General features: G+C 26.4%; 1 protein-coding gene across 3 annotated transcripts in view; it reads right to left on the reverse strand.

Annotated features, from left to right (window-relative positions):
* LOC107171901 (uncharacterized) overlaps window positions 1-15,646 on the reverse strand; it is a 75,337-nt gene that overhangs the window by 14,975 nt on the left and 44,716 nt on the right. For all 3 annotated transcript variants that reach the window (XM_015522263.2, XM_015522193.2, XM_015522323.2), the window contains 2 exons: window positions 11,239-11,543; window positions 5,646-5,910 (listed from right to left, as the gene is read on the reverse strand). In XM_015522263.2, coding sequence (XP_015377749.2) covers window positions 5,646-5,910; window positions 11,239-11,543 — 570 coding nt within the window. The remainder of the gene's footprint in view (window positions 1-5,645; window positions 5,911-11,238; window positions 11,544-15,646) is intronic.

Genomic DNA, 15,646 nt, shown 5'->3' on the forward strand with positions numbered 1-15,646 from the left:
CCGGGTCTATTCCTGTACTACCTGATGGAAATATGTCAACTCTCCCGGGTCTAGTAAAAATCATAAAATAAATTTAATTTACATTTAAGTTGCGTTTAAAAATAGTCAATGGCAGTCAATCATATATAATAACAATTTAATGCCTTTAGCTGCTATGAGCTATAATATTATAGTCAAAATACAATAAAAAATAAAATTTCAAAAAATCTTATATACATATAAGTTTCTTTAAAAAATAGTCAATAATAATAATAATAATCATGACATAAGTTACAAATACAAAATATACGTAAAAATGTTAAAATTATTGTATTTGATAATGAGAACAACCAGATTTTAAAAAAGTTAGGGAATCTATTTTTTTCTAACATTTAAAACAACTCGGAAGAGTTTACATACTTCTTACAGGTAACTATAAAGTTAACCCGGGAGAGCTTACACACTTACTTTAGGTAAACATAATTTTGACCCGAGAGAGTTTACACATTTACTTCAGGTAAATATAATATTAACCCTGGATAGTTTACCATCGGGAAAGTTAACTATTTTTAAAAATCGGGAGAGTTTACCACCGCCCAAATTTGAATCCAATGATATCATATCATTTTATACAAAAAACGATTCTGAGCGGAGATGGTTTATCTGTCTAGGATATATACATATAATAGATTATTAAAAAATTTCAAATCTTAGATTTAAAAAGAAGAATTTTTTATGAATTTCTAGTTTAAAATAATTTGTAAATTTTTGTGATTTTGACGTATGTTGTCAAAATCAAAATTTTAATGCTTGTAAAAAATTGTATTTATGCATTTCTTTTATTTTTCAACTGCTATTGTAAAAATATGTTAGGAGCCTTGTATTAAATTTTCAAGCTTTTCTACTAAACAAATAAATTTTTATCGATATTTATAGAAAAAAAAAACTTAAAAAGTTTAAAAATTAAAATGTCAGTAAATAGTTCAAAAGAAATCTAAATATTTTGAAAATTGTATCAAATATAGAAAATGCCTATATAAAAATTAAGTGAAAACTTCAAGTATCTGCGGTTATTTGTTTTAGAGTTACACCAAAATAAGATAATCGCTAAATGTGAAATCCAGTGAAAATTCAATGTTGTAAAAATTTAAATTTCGAATGCTCATAAAAAATTAATTTGAATTTCCAGTAGACGTTTTTTTTTATGATAAAGATTGATAAACTTGTATGGAATCTTGTATTAAATTTTCAAATCTTAGATTTAAAAATAATTTTTTTATGAATTTCTAGCTTAAAATGATTTTCGAATTTTTGTAATTCTACTGAAAATTTTACATTTAAATTGAGTTAAGACCAGATTTATGTCCAGCTGTAACCTGAAAACTTGCTTCTAAAGTGTTGAAATTTGCGAAATCGTGCAAAAAACCAATCATAATTAGGAATTAGGTAACAAATCTTTAAGTATAGGTATTTCAAATTTAATTTTTACTGTTATTTATTTTTATAATATTACTGTTTTATTAGTATTTGGCATTATATAAAAAAAAAATTAATTTAATTAATATAAACAAATTTAAAATTTATAATTATAAAATTTAAACTGATTTACAATATCGAAAATTTGACTTTCCGGGAAAACCGTTAGAGCAGGAATTATAAAAACCGGGTCAGGAATTCACAGGACTTGAGTACTAATTACTGGCGCAAAGAAAATTGCAAAAAGTTAAGTTTAGAAGGTGGGTGGGGCTGGAGTAACATTACCCCAGTTCAACCCGGAGAAAATTCTACTTTCCGGAAAACCGTTAGAGCAGGAATTCCGGGGTTTGTGGCAGGAATTGTGAGGAATTGAGCACTAATTACTCTGGCGCAAAAAAAAATTGCAAAAATCAAATTGGGGGGGGGGGCAGGGTGTAACGTACGTATATGATTCAACATTCAAATCAGTAATATATAAGTTACGTATATTAGGTATAATTATTATTAATAGTTAGGTAGACATTACTTTAAGCTTTATAATATTAATATAATTCTACTAGGGACCTATATAATACCTATAATAATATATTTATATAGGTACAGGGTGTATCTTATGATTGTACACGGAGTTTTTTAACAATTATGGACCGATGATATGGAATTTCGTTTAAACGAAAAAATAAGTGCATCTTTATTTTTAACTGGCAAATTTTTTCATAACAATTTCAAATTTTTTTAACCAATAACAATTTTAAGCCCACATTACAGTTCATTTGTTGATTATGCATGGGAAATGTTAAATTATTTTGTAAAAACATTTGAACAAATTTATGGTCAATATTTAACGTCATATAATGTACATGGTTTACTCCATTTAACTGAAGATTAAAACAATTATTGATCATTGGATAACTGAAGCACATTCCCTTTCGAGAATTACATGCAGACATTTAAGAGTATGCTCAGAAGGCCACACAAACCTTTAGATCAGGTTATAATGAGGTACAATGAAGGGGCTGATTTAAATTATACCACTAATAATGAAAAAGAACTACTTTCTCATGGCTCATTATTAGGATCACCTAATAAGGGACCTTTATTAAATAGTATAAGTACTGAGTCTCAGTATAGCAGTTTTATATTGGATAATTGTAAAGTTAAAAGAAAAATTGATGCAAATTCTTAGTTTTCTACAAAAAAAAATTGAAATTGTTAAATTACCTAGTAAATATTTCGTTTTCTAAATTTTCGAGAAATGTAATTTTAATTAGACGACAGTTCAAGAAAAAAGAAGATTTCTATTACAACCAATAAATTCATCACTATTGAAAATATATAAAGTAAAACATTTATCAAGAATTTAAATCACTGGGATATAAGTGAGGCTAAAACAAAAATTATAATGCCTTGTAATGATGCACTTTTTGCATTCCCATTACTTTACTCTATTTAGTTTTGTAAATAATACATTGTAAGCTATAATTCAATCTATTTACTTGCTATAGGTTTAAAAAAAAATTGTATAAAAATATTTTTAAACAGGAATTAATTAGGGACAATTTTAGTATTTTAATTGTAAACACTTGGTTTTATATTGTACTGTTATAAAAAAAAATTCCTTTATATTTATTTAAAATTATTGATTATCTATAATTTAATTGGTACCAACATATATTATTTTCATTTTTAGCAATATTATTCAAGTATATTTTTTAATTTTTAATAATATACTCTAAAAGTTGTATTTGATTAAGATACTTATTTACAAAAAATTTGAGTCAATGGCAACAAGTTTAAATGTCTTGACCTACTTACCTATATTATTAGTTGTAATTTTAACTAAAAAAATATTAAATATCAATTTGTTATATACATTTTTAACTAGGTATATATGTATATAATATTTATTTAGTATTATGTGGTCAATCGTTGAGTTTATTAATGAACATACAATTGAAGTTGTGCCAGCCCATTGGCTAAAGAATAAACAGTGAGCCTGGCCAAAAAAAAAACGTAAAATCCAATATTGAAAGAAGAACCATTCCAAATATTTTTGATTTTAATTACTATGCTTCCAGAGTTATAAAAAAAAGCATTGGTACATTGGTACATTTTTATATTTTTAATTTATCAATAACTTTTTGAAAAATTAATTTACATATTTAAATTAAATACAAAATATTGAACTATTAATATTTTTCATAAGGTCTTAGAGTCTATATTTATTTTAAACATTTGATATTCTTTACAAGTAGCTAGAGATAAATTAAAGATTGTTGAACATACTTAAGACTCATAAACAACTGAAGAAGTTTGCATTAGAGAAAAAAAACAACAGTCACTGACCCTCCAATGCACTCATCACATGATATGGAGACTTCTAGCGTAAAAAAAGGTAAACCAATTTAAGTTTATTTCTATGTGCATTATACTTGAGACACCAATACATTTACTATTTCAGATTATGATGATAATAATTTTGAAACTCAAAGTTTGAAAAATGTATCATTAGCAAAGACATGCAAGAGAAAACTATTTGTTATATATTGTATAGGCGCCTAGTAGGGGCCGCCTACTATTATATAGACTTATACATTTTAATCAACTAGCAATTTAGAATTAAGAATAAAAATAATTTTTTTTAACTTTAGAAATATCAGTATTAACTATTAAGTTTTCAAGGTTGTATTTGTATATATGCATATGTTTTAGATGGCACTACAGATGATCTCAACCCCAGTCATTCACTAAATATAAAAAGGCGTAACAATAAAACTTATAGAAATTCAAATAATTTGAATTCTCTTGAATTTTTAAATTTTTTACCCAAACATTAAAATAAATTTAAAAATGAAATAATTGTAGTTCTTATCCCTGTGAATCTTATTACAAAACCAGAATTTTGACATCTCTATTATTTCGTTAGATATCGTAATGGGTAAATCGTCGCGGGACACTCTGTATATTATGTTATTAAAATCATACTATTCATTTTTTTTTTTTATTTAGTGCTTTCACTACAACACACCTCAGGGCTCAGATATCAAAAAAAGTAAACACACAATATGATAATTCCGATGAACAGCATTTTACAGTAACTGGTAATAATTAATTTAGACAGTCCTTTAAATATTAGATAATATACTATTTAACAATTAATATTGATTTTTTGTAGATTTAAATGTTAAACAGTCTATAGTTTATACTTCTTCATCGCCGTTTAGAGTAACATCAGAAGAAGTTAATATTGACTATACATCAAATATGATGAATGAACCTCAAAAATCAAATATATATGTATCTTTAGGAACTCATCAGAAAACTTAAGTTAGGTTACTAATTAGTAAGTTTGATTTCAGGCCTCTAAAAAAGTTAATGTCACTTTTTTTTTGTCCTATGCTACCATAATTATTGAGATTACCTACTTAAACTAGTTTTATCATATTGTCTATCTGTGTTGAATTATAGGATTTCCATTATATAGGGCCTATTTAAATATAAATAATTAAAAATGTATGATAAAAAAAAATTTTAAATAACTACTTTTTATATAATATATTATATACAATTTGAAAAAATAATTACCATTTTATTACAATATTATATTTATTATATTGTTATTAAAATAATGCATACTTGGCGAAATAATAATACTTAAATTACAAAAACATTTTTTTTTCTATTTATATTGAGATAAAGATGATCAAATAATATTATTCATTATATTTGTAATTTTATAGAAACATTATTATAATATGTTTTTGCTATCTGGGTACACCTACATATTTTTTAAATTTTCATATTAGTGACCCAATATTTAAAATTTGTAGTAGGTACCCTTTGAAAGACACTTGTCGATGATAAATATTATTATATCTCTCATAAATGTATTTGCACAATTAGGGTGGTAGAGATTAAGATACTATATAGTGAGAAGTAGATGAATAATATCAACTAATATTTTTTATGCTTTTGTAATTCAACTAAGTTTGAAATAAAATAAATAATAGTGAAATAATGGAAAATATTTCGGTTTTCGTATCATAATTGAAGCTAGGTACCATATTCATTGGTTTTAAAAAACAATATTCAGATTAATATAATGTTGCAAAGTATAAGAATATAAACTGTAATTATGAATACAAAAAAAAACAAAAGAATAATTAATTGAAAACAATGAAAACTCTTACCCTTTGTTGCTGAGCAAGTTTCAGGCTCTCCTCGAAATGCTGATGGACAGCTGCTTCAGCTTGTTGCTTTTCGGTATGTTCGCGATTGCCTCTCTGGTGACGGTTTACCAGCCGTTCGATTTCCACCTGCCCGTACTCGTTATTTGAACCGTTCTCGATGAGCACACCTCCACTCCTGGTTTTGCCACCCCCGGAAGGGCCTTGCACGTACGGTGGCTGTTTGGCTCTTTTCATTTCTTTGTAAACGTCCTTTTCCGCATTTCCTCTGCGGCGAATAATAAAAAAAAACAACGCATGATGATAAATAACATATTTAAAGATATTCATGAAAACAAAATATATATGTATAAAAATCTGAACAGGTTATGTCACAGTTTTTACGTCATAGTACCGGTCGTACATGTGATATATTTTATTTGATACTATAGTGTACAGACGACAAATTATGATACCTGACAATTAAACAGTGATAAAATAATATAGTTGTCAATTTGTTATGTGTACGTTTCACTGTTTGCAAACTTATCTAAGCAAACTGATTCACGTTAGTCAACTTTACAAAATATGAACTAGATCAACCATCCACAATTTAATTTTCAAGTTGAATATTTATCGGCGCATCCGAGTTGGGTCCCGAGTACTAGGGGCTAATTGCAGGTATTATACTAGTTGGGTCCCATATTTTTAAAGCTACTATACTAGTTGGATCCCGGATTATTATAGGTACTATACTAGTTGGGTCCCGAATTATTTTAAGTATTCCACTAGTTCCTGGATATTGTTTGGTAAGTACTACATCATACTAACATTTTCATTCCCATTTTAACAGACTGTCTATGATCTATTTAGACCACAGGTATGGTTAAAAAAAATTTTTACAGTTTTTTTTTAAATATTAAAATATGTAATATAATATATAATAAAAAAAAATGCAGGAATAATCAATCAATTTTATTTTGTAAAATTAATGTCGTATACATTTTTACCAACACACATGTGATTTTTCAAAAAATATTATTTTATTTGTATTTATATTATATGATTATTTTAACATTTTTAATATTTTTTCACTTACACCTATATGACTATATTTTTTATTATATATTATGTAATATATAATATGTATTTTTATACTCGGTTTTTAACATTTTTAATATTTTTACCAACACAAAAGTGATTTTGTGAAGTTGAAATAGATTATAGACAGTCCTAAGTCTGTTAAAATGGGAAGGAAAATGTTAATATAGTGTAGAACTTACCAAAGAATATTCATGAACTAATGTTGTAGCAAAAATAATTTTGGACCGAACTAGTGTAGTACCTATAAAAATCCAGGACTCAACTAGTATAGTACCTACAAAAATCCGGGACCCAACTAGGTAGTGTATTACCTAACATAATTCGGGACCCAACTAGTGTGGCAATTTTAAATTTGGAACCCAACTCGGATGCAGCCATATTTATGGGTAGATGTTTTTATTTGTTCTAACTGCTATCTGTAAATTTCGTATTTATTTTCCTGTACAAATTTAAAGACCGGAATCATATTATTATTATTATTATTGTTTACGATTATATTTTATAAGTTGAACATACTGTTCTTTTATTATATCAATCCACAATGATTACTGATTACAATACCTAGCCACTTAAAGTATCATGATTAGGATATTCGTCGAAACGTTAAGAGTTAGGTTATTACCATTGACAATTTGACATATAAATATATGGACTGCGCGTTCCCTATACCTGCATGTACATTTTGAAATATCAACATCTGGCGAGACAGACTATAACTACACCTCACATGGAACAAAAAATACACTGAACATAGAAAAAAACTGTACCTTTTTTTAAAATATAACATATTAGACCGTTGGCATAAATATTTAAATATTAATTTTTGGTACATAATAATATTATTATAATAAATATGAAGAATTGAAGTAATGAATGATATATAATTATTAATTATAATATAACTTTGGGAATTTGTTTAAAGTGAATATATGGGTACAGCAAATTAGTGTTATATTGATATCGCAAAATCAAAATTAAAAATAAATTAATAGTTATAATAATTAATAAGAAGTCCATTATTAACAATGAATAACAATAGTTGTTAGATTTTAATATACAACATTAAACATAAATTACGTAAATATTATAGTTTATTACAATTTATAATATATTTTTGATTTCTAAATGAATTTGTTTTGTTAAAAATGAACTAATTCTAATTTGTGGTTGACTATTGGTTTTATTAAAGTGATGTAATTTTATTGTAAGATATATTTTCAAAATTAAATTTACAATTTGTAGTAAATGGTTACTTATTGGTGATTGATTTAAAATGTGATTTGATATGGCAGTGAACAATGAATTAATTTAGAGATGAGCTGAAGATTTTATTATTAGATATTGAATTATATTATTTCCTTGCTTTGATACTTTCCCTTTATTGGTTTTAAATGTAGATTCTGAAACTTTACAAATCTTAAGCACGTTTGTTCATGAAATGTATTTTAAATATTTTGTATTCTAACTAACGAAAGAATCATTTGTGTCAATTTGCAACAGTAAAAGTAAAATGTGGTGTTATATGGATACTGGCAGAGTAGGGCGTTATTTGAATGAAATTTTATTTAAATGATTATTTAGATAACATTTTATTCGAATAAATTATTATTCGAATGATTGTTTCACATGTATTCGAATAATTTTTAAACATTATTATTTGAATAAAAAATTATTCAGATAATTTATAAACGTTATAATTCGAATAAAAATTAAAAACGTCAGAACAAGCTGCAGTATTTAAATTGTTTTAATAAAAATCAATAAAACGTTTGATTAGTAAATTATTAAAAAAAATTGATTTTGTTTAATATACAACAGCATAATAATTAATGTTAATATTAACTAGAAGACTTATAAATTATAATCTTATTACCATTATATGATACAATTTTTGTACTAGTATAATTTTTATTCGAATAACTATGTTTTTAAATTATTCGAATAATTTTTTACTCGAATATTAACGTTTGGAAATTATCCAAATAATTGTAAAAAAATCATTCGAATAATTTTTTATTTGAATAATTATCTAGATAAAATTTTAGCCAACCCTGCAGGATACAGGATAGCTGTTCATGAGGCTCATTTTTCATTATCATATTTCAATTTATTGTTGTAATCTGTATCAATAAATCATGGAATGAACAATTATTTATGTTATTTACTCCATGATGGTGTGATTTTTTTTTCTCACTACATTATGTTGGGATTGACTTTCTCTCTCTAAGCGCAGTCCATGTATTTAAATTTCTATGGTTATTACGTTAATAAATTATTATAAAATTAAGAAACTATTGACGTTCCCTCAGCTATGGTACGCACTCTAGTGGATGTTTTTGTAACTACTCAAACGAGGTAATCATCGACAAGAGTCTACAAATAGCGAATTTGTAGAGTAATTATTATTAAATTATTGATGTATTAACTATTATGTACAATCACCAAAATAAGAAAATCGCTAAATGTGAAATCCAGCGAAAATACAATTTTGTAAAAATTTAATTTGACTTTTTACTTGTGATAAAGATTGAAAAACTTGTAAGGAATCTTGTATTAAATTTTAAATCTGAGATTTAAAAAGAAAATTTTTTATGAATTTCTAGCTTAAATAATTTGTGAATTTTTGTGCGGTTTTTACGTATTTTGTCAAAATTCAAACTTTGAATGCTTATAAAAAAAAATTGTGACTATATATTTCTTTTATTTTTCAATTGCTATTGTAAAAATATGTTAGGAGCCTTGTATTAAATTTTCAAATCTTAGAATTAAAAAGAAAAACTTTTATGAATTTCTATCGAAGATAATTTGAACATTGCCATAATTTTTACGTATTTAGTCAAAATTTTAACTTTAAATGCTTATAAAAAAAAAAATCGTGCCTACGTATTTTTAATATTTTTTAACTGCTATTGTTACAAGTTGTTAGAAGCCTATTAAATTTTCAAGCTTTTCTACCGTACAAATAATTTTTTATCGATATTTATAGAAAAAAAAAATTAAAAAGTTTAAAAATTAAAATGTCAGTAAACAGCTCAAAACATCTAAATATTTTGAAAATTTTATCAAATATAGAAAATTCTTATATAAATATTCAGTCAAAATTTCAAGTATCTGCGGTCATTTGTTTTAGAGTTACACCAAAATAAGGAAATCGTTAAAAGTGAAATTCCAATGTTGTAAAAATTTTAATTTCAAATGCTCATAAAAATTTAATATGAATTTCCAGTGGACTTTTTATTTGTGATAAAGATTGAAAAACTTGTAAGGAATCTTGTATTAAATTTTTAAATCTTAGATTTAAAAAGGAAATTTTTTATGAATTTCTAGCTTAAAATAATTTGTGAATTTTCGTGATTTTTACGTATTTTGTCAAAATTCAAACTTTGAATACTTATAAAAAAAAATTGTGACAATGAATTTATTTTATATTTCAACTGCTATTGTAACAATATGTTAAGAGCCTTGAATTAAATTTTCAAGGTTTTCTGCCAAACAAATAAATTTTTATCGATATTAATTTAAAAAAAACTAATAATGATCGAAAATTTCAAATGCCTATGAATAGTTCAACTTAAGTCGACCTTTTTTGAAAATTTCATGGTGGATAGAATATACTTATATAAACATTCGGTGAAAATTTTATGTATCTATGGTCATTCGTTTTAAAGTTACATCAAAAACCAAAATCGATTTTGTAGAAAAATGAGTGTGCGTAAAATTTCCCGTTTTTCCGTTAATTTTTAGTTTGTTTTTCTCGATTATTTAGAAAAGTATTAAGAATTTTTTACTTTTGACCCCCCAAAGTACCAACTAGATTCACTTTCTGATCGAACGAGGTACTAAAGTCAAAAATCGAAGCATTTTTAGTGCCCCAAAACGTGATGACAGACACAAAAAAATAAAAATAAAAACACACATCATGGTAAAATCAATACATTCATCGCTCCGCTCAGAATCTAAAACTTTTTGAAATGTTGAGTTACTCAAATATAAATTTCAATTTTAAATTCCTCACGATAACATACCTACCTTGTTGCATACTGTTGATAATACATTTATCTAACTTATAAATCAATCAGAACCTTTTTAACTTCCCAGCATTAAACTTTAAAACTTTTAGAATTTTTTTTTTATGTTATATATTAAATCAGAAAACAAAAAATTGTATTAAAAATATCCTCTAAATAATAAATAAATAATTATTAAATAAATAAAATCTGCATTATGTGCACATTTTGGGTTAACTTTTATCCCATAATACGACTGTCGACTACACCGATAGAATGATTATTAAAATATACATATAGATAATATAATACCAATAGTTTAACCAAAAACTACGACTTCATGGATGATTCTTTTGTTTTATAATAATTTAAAAGAGTGGACAAGTAGATCATAATTGAGTATAGATACGTTACTATGTAATAATAATGTTAAATTTGAATTCAACGATTTAAAATAACTCTAAAATAACTTCAATTATTATTTAGAGTTATTATTTAGATTGTACCTGTTATTTAGTTTCTGCTGTTCGTTGGTGCGATGATGGTGGTAATAGCTGTTGGCCACCGTAGAATTATTGTTGCCATTTCCCACAGTAGGGGTAGGCGGCTTCCACAGCATTCCGGTTGCGCCCATGGTCGACTGCATCGTGGATGGTGCTGGAATTTGTGTCGGTATCGCTGGTGATGGACCCACAGACGGTGGGTGAAAAGGCTGATAGGGCAACATCATCTGCGGCATTTGCGCCGTGTTCGACATGAAAAGACTCTGGTGCTGAACGCTGTCCACGTGTCTTATGGGACCGCTCGGTGACTGGAAAATGCGATATGACAACGATGAATTTTGGTGGTAAACGACGGTAAATTTTTTTATTGTTATGTAATAATTAATAAATTATCGATGCGGCAGCAGTACCTATTATGTGCACCCCGCAAAATAAGGACATAGTATTGAGTATGGTTATAAGACGACAGTCTACACAGATATGACGTCTATAATTAATATTATTACACATAAATGTCTATCATGGTTATAAACTATCATCTTGAAGATGATTATCGAATTTACTCACGAGAGCTCGCGCTTATATAGTTATTTATAAATTATCATGTATAATACACGTAGGTATGCTTATGTGTAAATAAATAATAAATTCTAAAAATGTAATATAAACAAAATAAAGCTATTGTGAAAAGTTTTTGAATGTTATGAAGGAAGGACCCACTCAGAGATGATATTTTTAAAATAATTTAAACTGTCATTGTCTGCGCATTGATGAGGATTATTTAAATGCGAAACTATAATAATAATTATATTATTATAGTATTCTACCATAAATACTATGTTCAGCTTCAGACGTTAATGGCTAGTTGTACCATTTATGATCAGAGGCGGTTTGAATGTATTATATTTAGTGGTGCAAGACAATATATAGACGCTCACTCACCCCCCCCACCCCTTCATCATAGAAATTACAAATAAATATTTTTTTATGTTTATAGTTTATAATTGTCCTTATATTCTTAACTCGACGCTTTCAACAGTTTCAGCCACGATTAGGTACTATATTATTTTTTTTTCATTTATTGAACATTAAAATTAAACATTGAGCACATGCTCAACTAAGACCACCCCCCCCCCCCTCACATTGCTGGTGCAGTTCACAAAAACATTATACTCAAACCGCCTCTGTCTCTGATTAAAGTTAACCGGAGTTTAATCAGCCGAATTTGCACGGTTAAATATCTGTTATCAGCTGATTAAGCATAATCGAAGTTTAACCGTAGACGGTACAACTGGCCCTAAGTCAAAGTGCAATTATCTTCGGTCATTGATGGATATTGAATTGATCACCATGGAAGTTTTGAGATTTTATAATGATCATGTGCGGTGAGACGAATAATTATTGTATTCATTTCATACAAATATCTGAAAACGCAAATCAACTCTACATAATTAGAGGTGTTTCTTCAATAGGTAACATAGCATAATAAACCATGCAAAAATAATATGTAGGCTTTGAAATATTGTAACAAAATAATATACAAATTGCATGTGCTAATAATGTGATAAAAAAAATCTAATTAGTTCAAATAATATTCTTAATATGAATTGTTATTTAAGTGTTTTGGCATTTGTGTAGCAATATTCCTTGTAATTCCTACTTTCAAATTATTATTCATTAATTAATAATTAATATATTATTAGTTATCTATTTTAGTTATCACGTAATATAATATGATACACAGGTTTTACATCGAATTCGAATAATAATGTTACCAATAAAATATTAGTTTAATATTTTAGTTGCTACGGTCATCAATGCCGAAAAATAGCGTATTTTACTGAATTAAAATTTGACAATTTGATTTATTTTTAAAATCATTATTAACTAATGACAAACAAATATGAATAAATTGTGCGTATTCAAATTCAGTAGATTGCGGCAATCTGATTGCCTTGGCATAATCCCGTTGTAGATCAAATGTTACACGAATGCCTGTATTTTTTTGAAAAGTAATATAACAAAACAAACACATCGCTCCATATTATGTTATTTGAAAAAAAAAACATGAATAAATTTACATTAAACTATACCCAAGGGCAATTGGTTATCATTGGGTTTGGTAATGATGTGGATCCAATCGGTCATATGTTTTAGACACCGCAGACGGGTTGGGACAGAATTAAAGGATACAAGTTTTGTTATCGTACGCGGAAAATAATTATATCCTATATAAATAACTTACCGATATATATCACACACAGGGGAGGGGAGGGGGAATAATAAAACTTTCGGATACCGTAGGTCTCGTTCAATTTTCTAAGCGCTATCCATCGTAACATCCACAATATAATACATCATATATTTTACATCGCACATAACGCATAATATAATATTATGATGATCGTGCATTGCGGCAGTCTATGTAAATAACACCTATACGCTGAAATGTAATATTGATGTAATTATTATTATGACGTTTTATAATAATACAATATTTACATGACGTGCGATAACACCTTTCCCCTGTGACCGACTGCTATTAAGTATTATAATAATAATTATTATTATTATTGTAGAGGGTTGCATTATGGGCCCCACACGCCGCGCCGACTTGTCGCGACACCGGCGAGATATTCCATATTTTACGACCCGACGAGAGTTTATGATATTTGCTTATTATAATCGTCATTGTCATTACCTGTGTGTGGGCGTGTGGGAGCTATTATTATTTTTCCCACCAAAACAAACATCGATAATAGTGCGATATTTAAATATATATATATACCATATAAATATACAATACCCAGTACCCACTCGGCGCAGATTATATTATTGTATTTTGAACATATAATAATAACACAATAATATGTATTATAGGACACTTCCCGAAAGTGTTGGCAAACATATTGTTATCATTATGAACTTTTAGCACACGTAAAATTCATCACCTATATATACTACGTCAATACGTCTTATCTTTATTCGACATGTCGCATTATTATTTATAGTACTTATTTTAAGCTTTGATAGTTTGTGACATGTTTTTCTCGACAACCGTTCAAAGCCGCAGTTTATCTTATGTTGAGAAATAAGCAATTCCCGCAGAATTGGTTTTAATATTAATATGATAATAAAATAAAAAGTTAATATTCTCGGTCAACGCTCTTAAAGTCTTAAAGGAATAACTGCTTTTATAAATATAGTATGTACAATGTACATACAAAATGTAAAACGCTCGAGGATCAATGGTTTAGTTCCTAAAAATTTAGTAAATAATGTTCGGAGATAATAATGATTATATTAATTATATATTATATGTAGTATTATTTATTTATTTTATTTTTCCGTTCATAACAGAATATAATATAATGCCAGACAAATATTGTAAATCAATAAAATTGTAGGGACTTGGGCTTATACAAATACTAAAGTGTATAATAAAAAAAAAAAAAAGGTCATAAAATATATACTAATATCATAATCACATATTATTATTATGTATTACATACAATATAATAATAACATAAAATAATCTGCTTAAATGAATTACCAATAATTTGTCGAACGTCCGAAGATTTGTAAGGGTTGAGCTTGTTAAATTAATGTTTATTTAAATTTGTTTAGCAGTATTTATATTATTTAAATGGAAATTATTGAAAAGTTTAAGAAAACAGTTGATTTTATAACAAGACTCATAGCGCAATCAAATTATTTAACGTAGAAAAAAAAATCATTAAATTAAATTATGTTTCGTCTAAATTCCATTAAACGCCATTTTATTTATATTTACACATATTATATGTTACATATAAGTTATAGCACTAACTTTACTCCGGATTAGAGCTACGAAATAAAAATGAAAAATTGAGACATTTCAGTTTTAATAAAACCAGAAGATTAAATTATTATTATTTATTACTATACAAATAAAGGTGATCTTATTTATATCTTTATAATCATATTTTTTAAATCAATAACAAATAAGCAAAAACATAATATAGCATGTTCCCATTTTTGATAGTAAAAATGAAATGAAGTTAATAAAAACTTTAAGGATTGAGTAATAATTTGCATCGTTTTAAGCAAAAAACCATTAATTATCTTTAACGAGGCGATGAAATATTAATTTTATTCATTTTGGGAAAATCTTTGACAAAACTGTATTTATTTTTAAATTTTACATTTTTTCTATAAAGATACCAAAATATTAAATTTCAACAATGAAACTAAATTTTAAGTATCTTATGAACTACGAGGATGCCCACATAGACTTATATTTTTAAAATCATTTACTTGAGTTGTGTATTATAAAGCGTACCTATAATCTCATCAAATTTATTTATAATTAATTTTTATATATTACTCATATATACTCATTGTGCCTCTTAGGTATAGGTATAGATTGTAT

The sequence above is a fragment of the Diuraphis noxia genome, unplaced genomic scaffold (genome assembly GCF_037042655.1).
Source record: "Diuraphis noxia isolate RWA-SAM2 unplaced genomic scaffold, SU_Dnox_SAM2 contig0001, whole genome shotgun sequence".
In the NCBI taxonomy this organism is placed as follows: Eukaryota; Metazoa; Arthropoda; class Insecta; order Hemiptera; family Aphididae; genus Diuraphis; species Diuraphis noxia.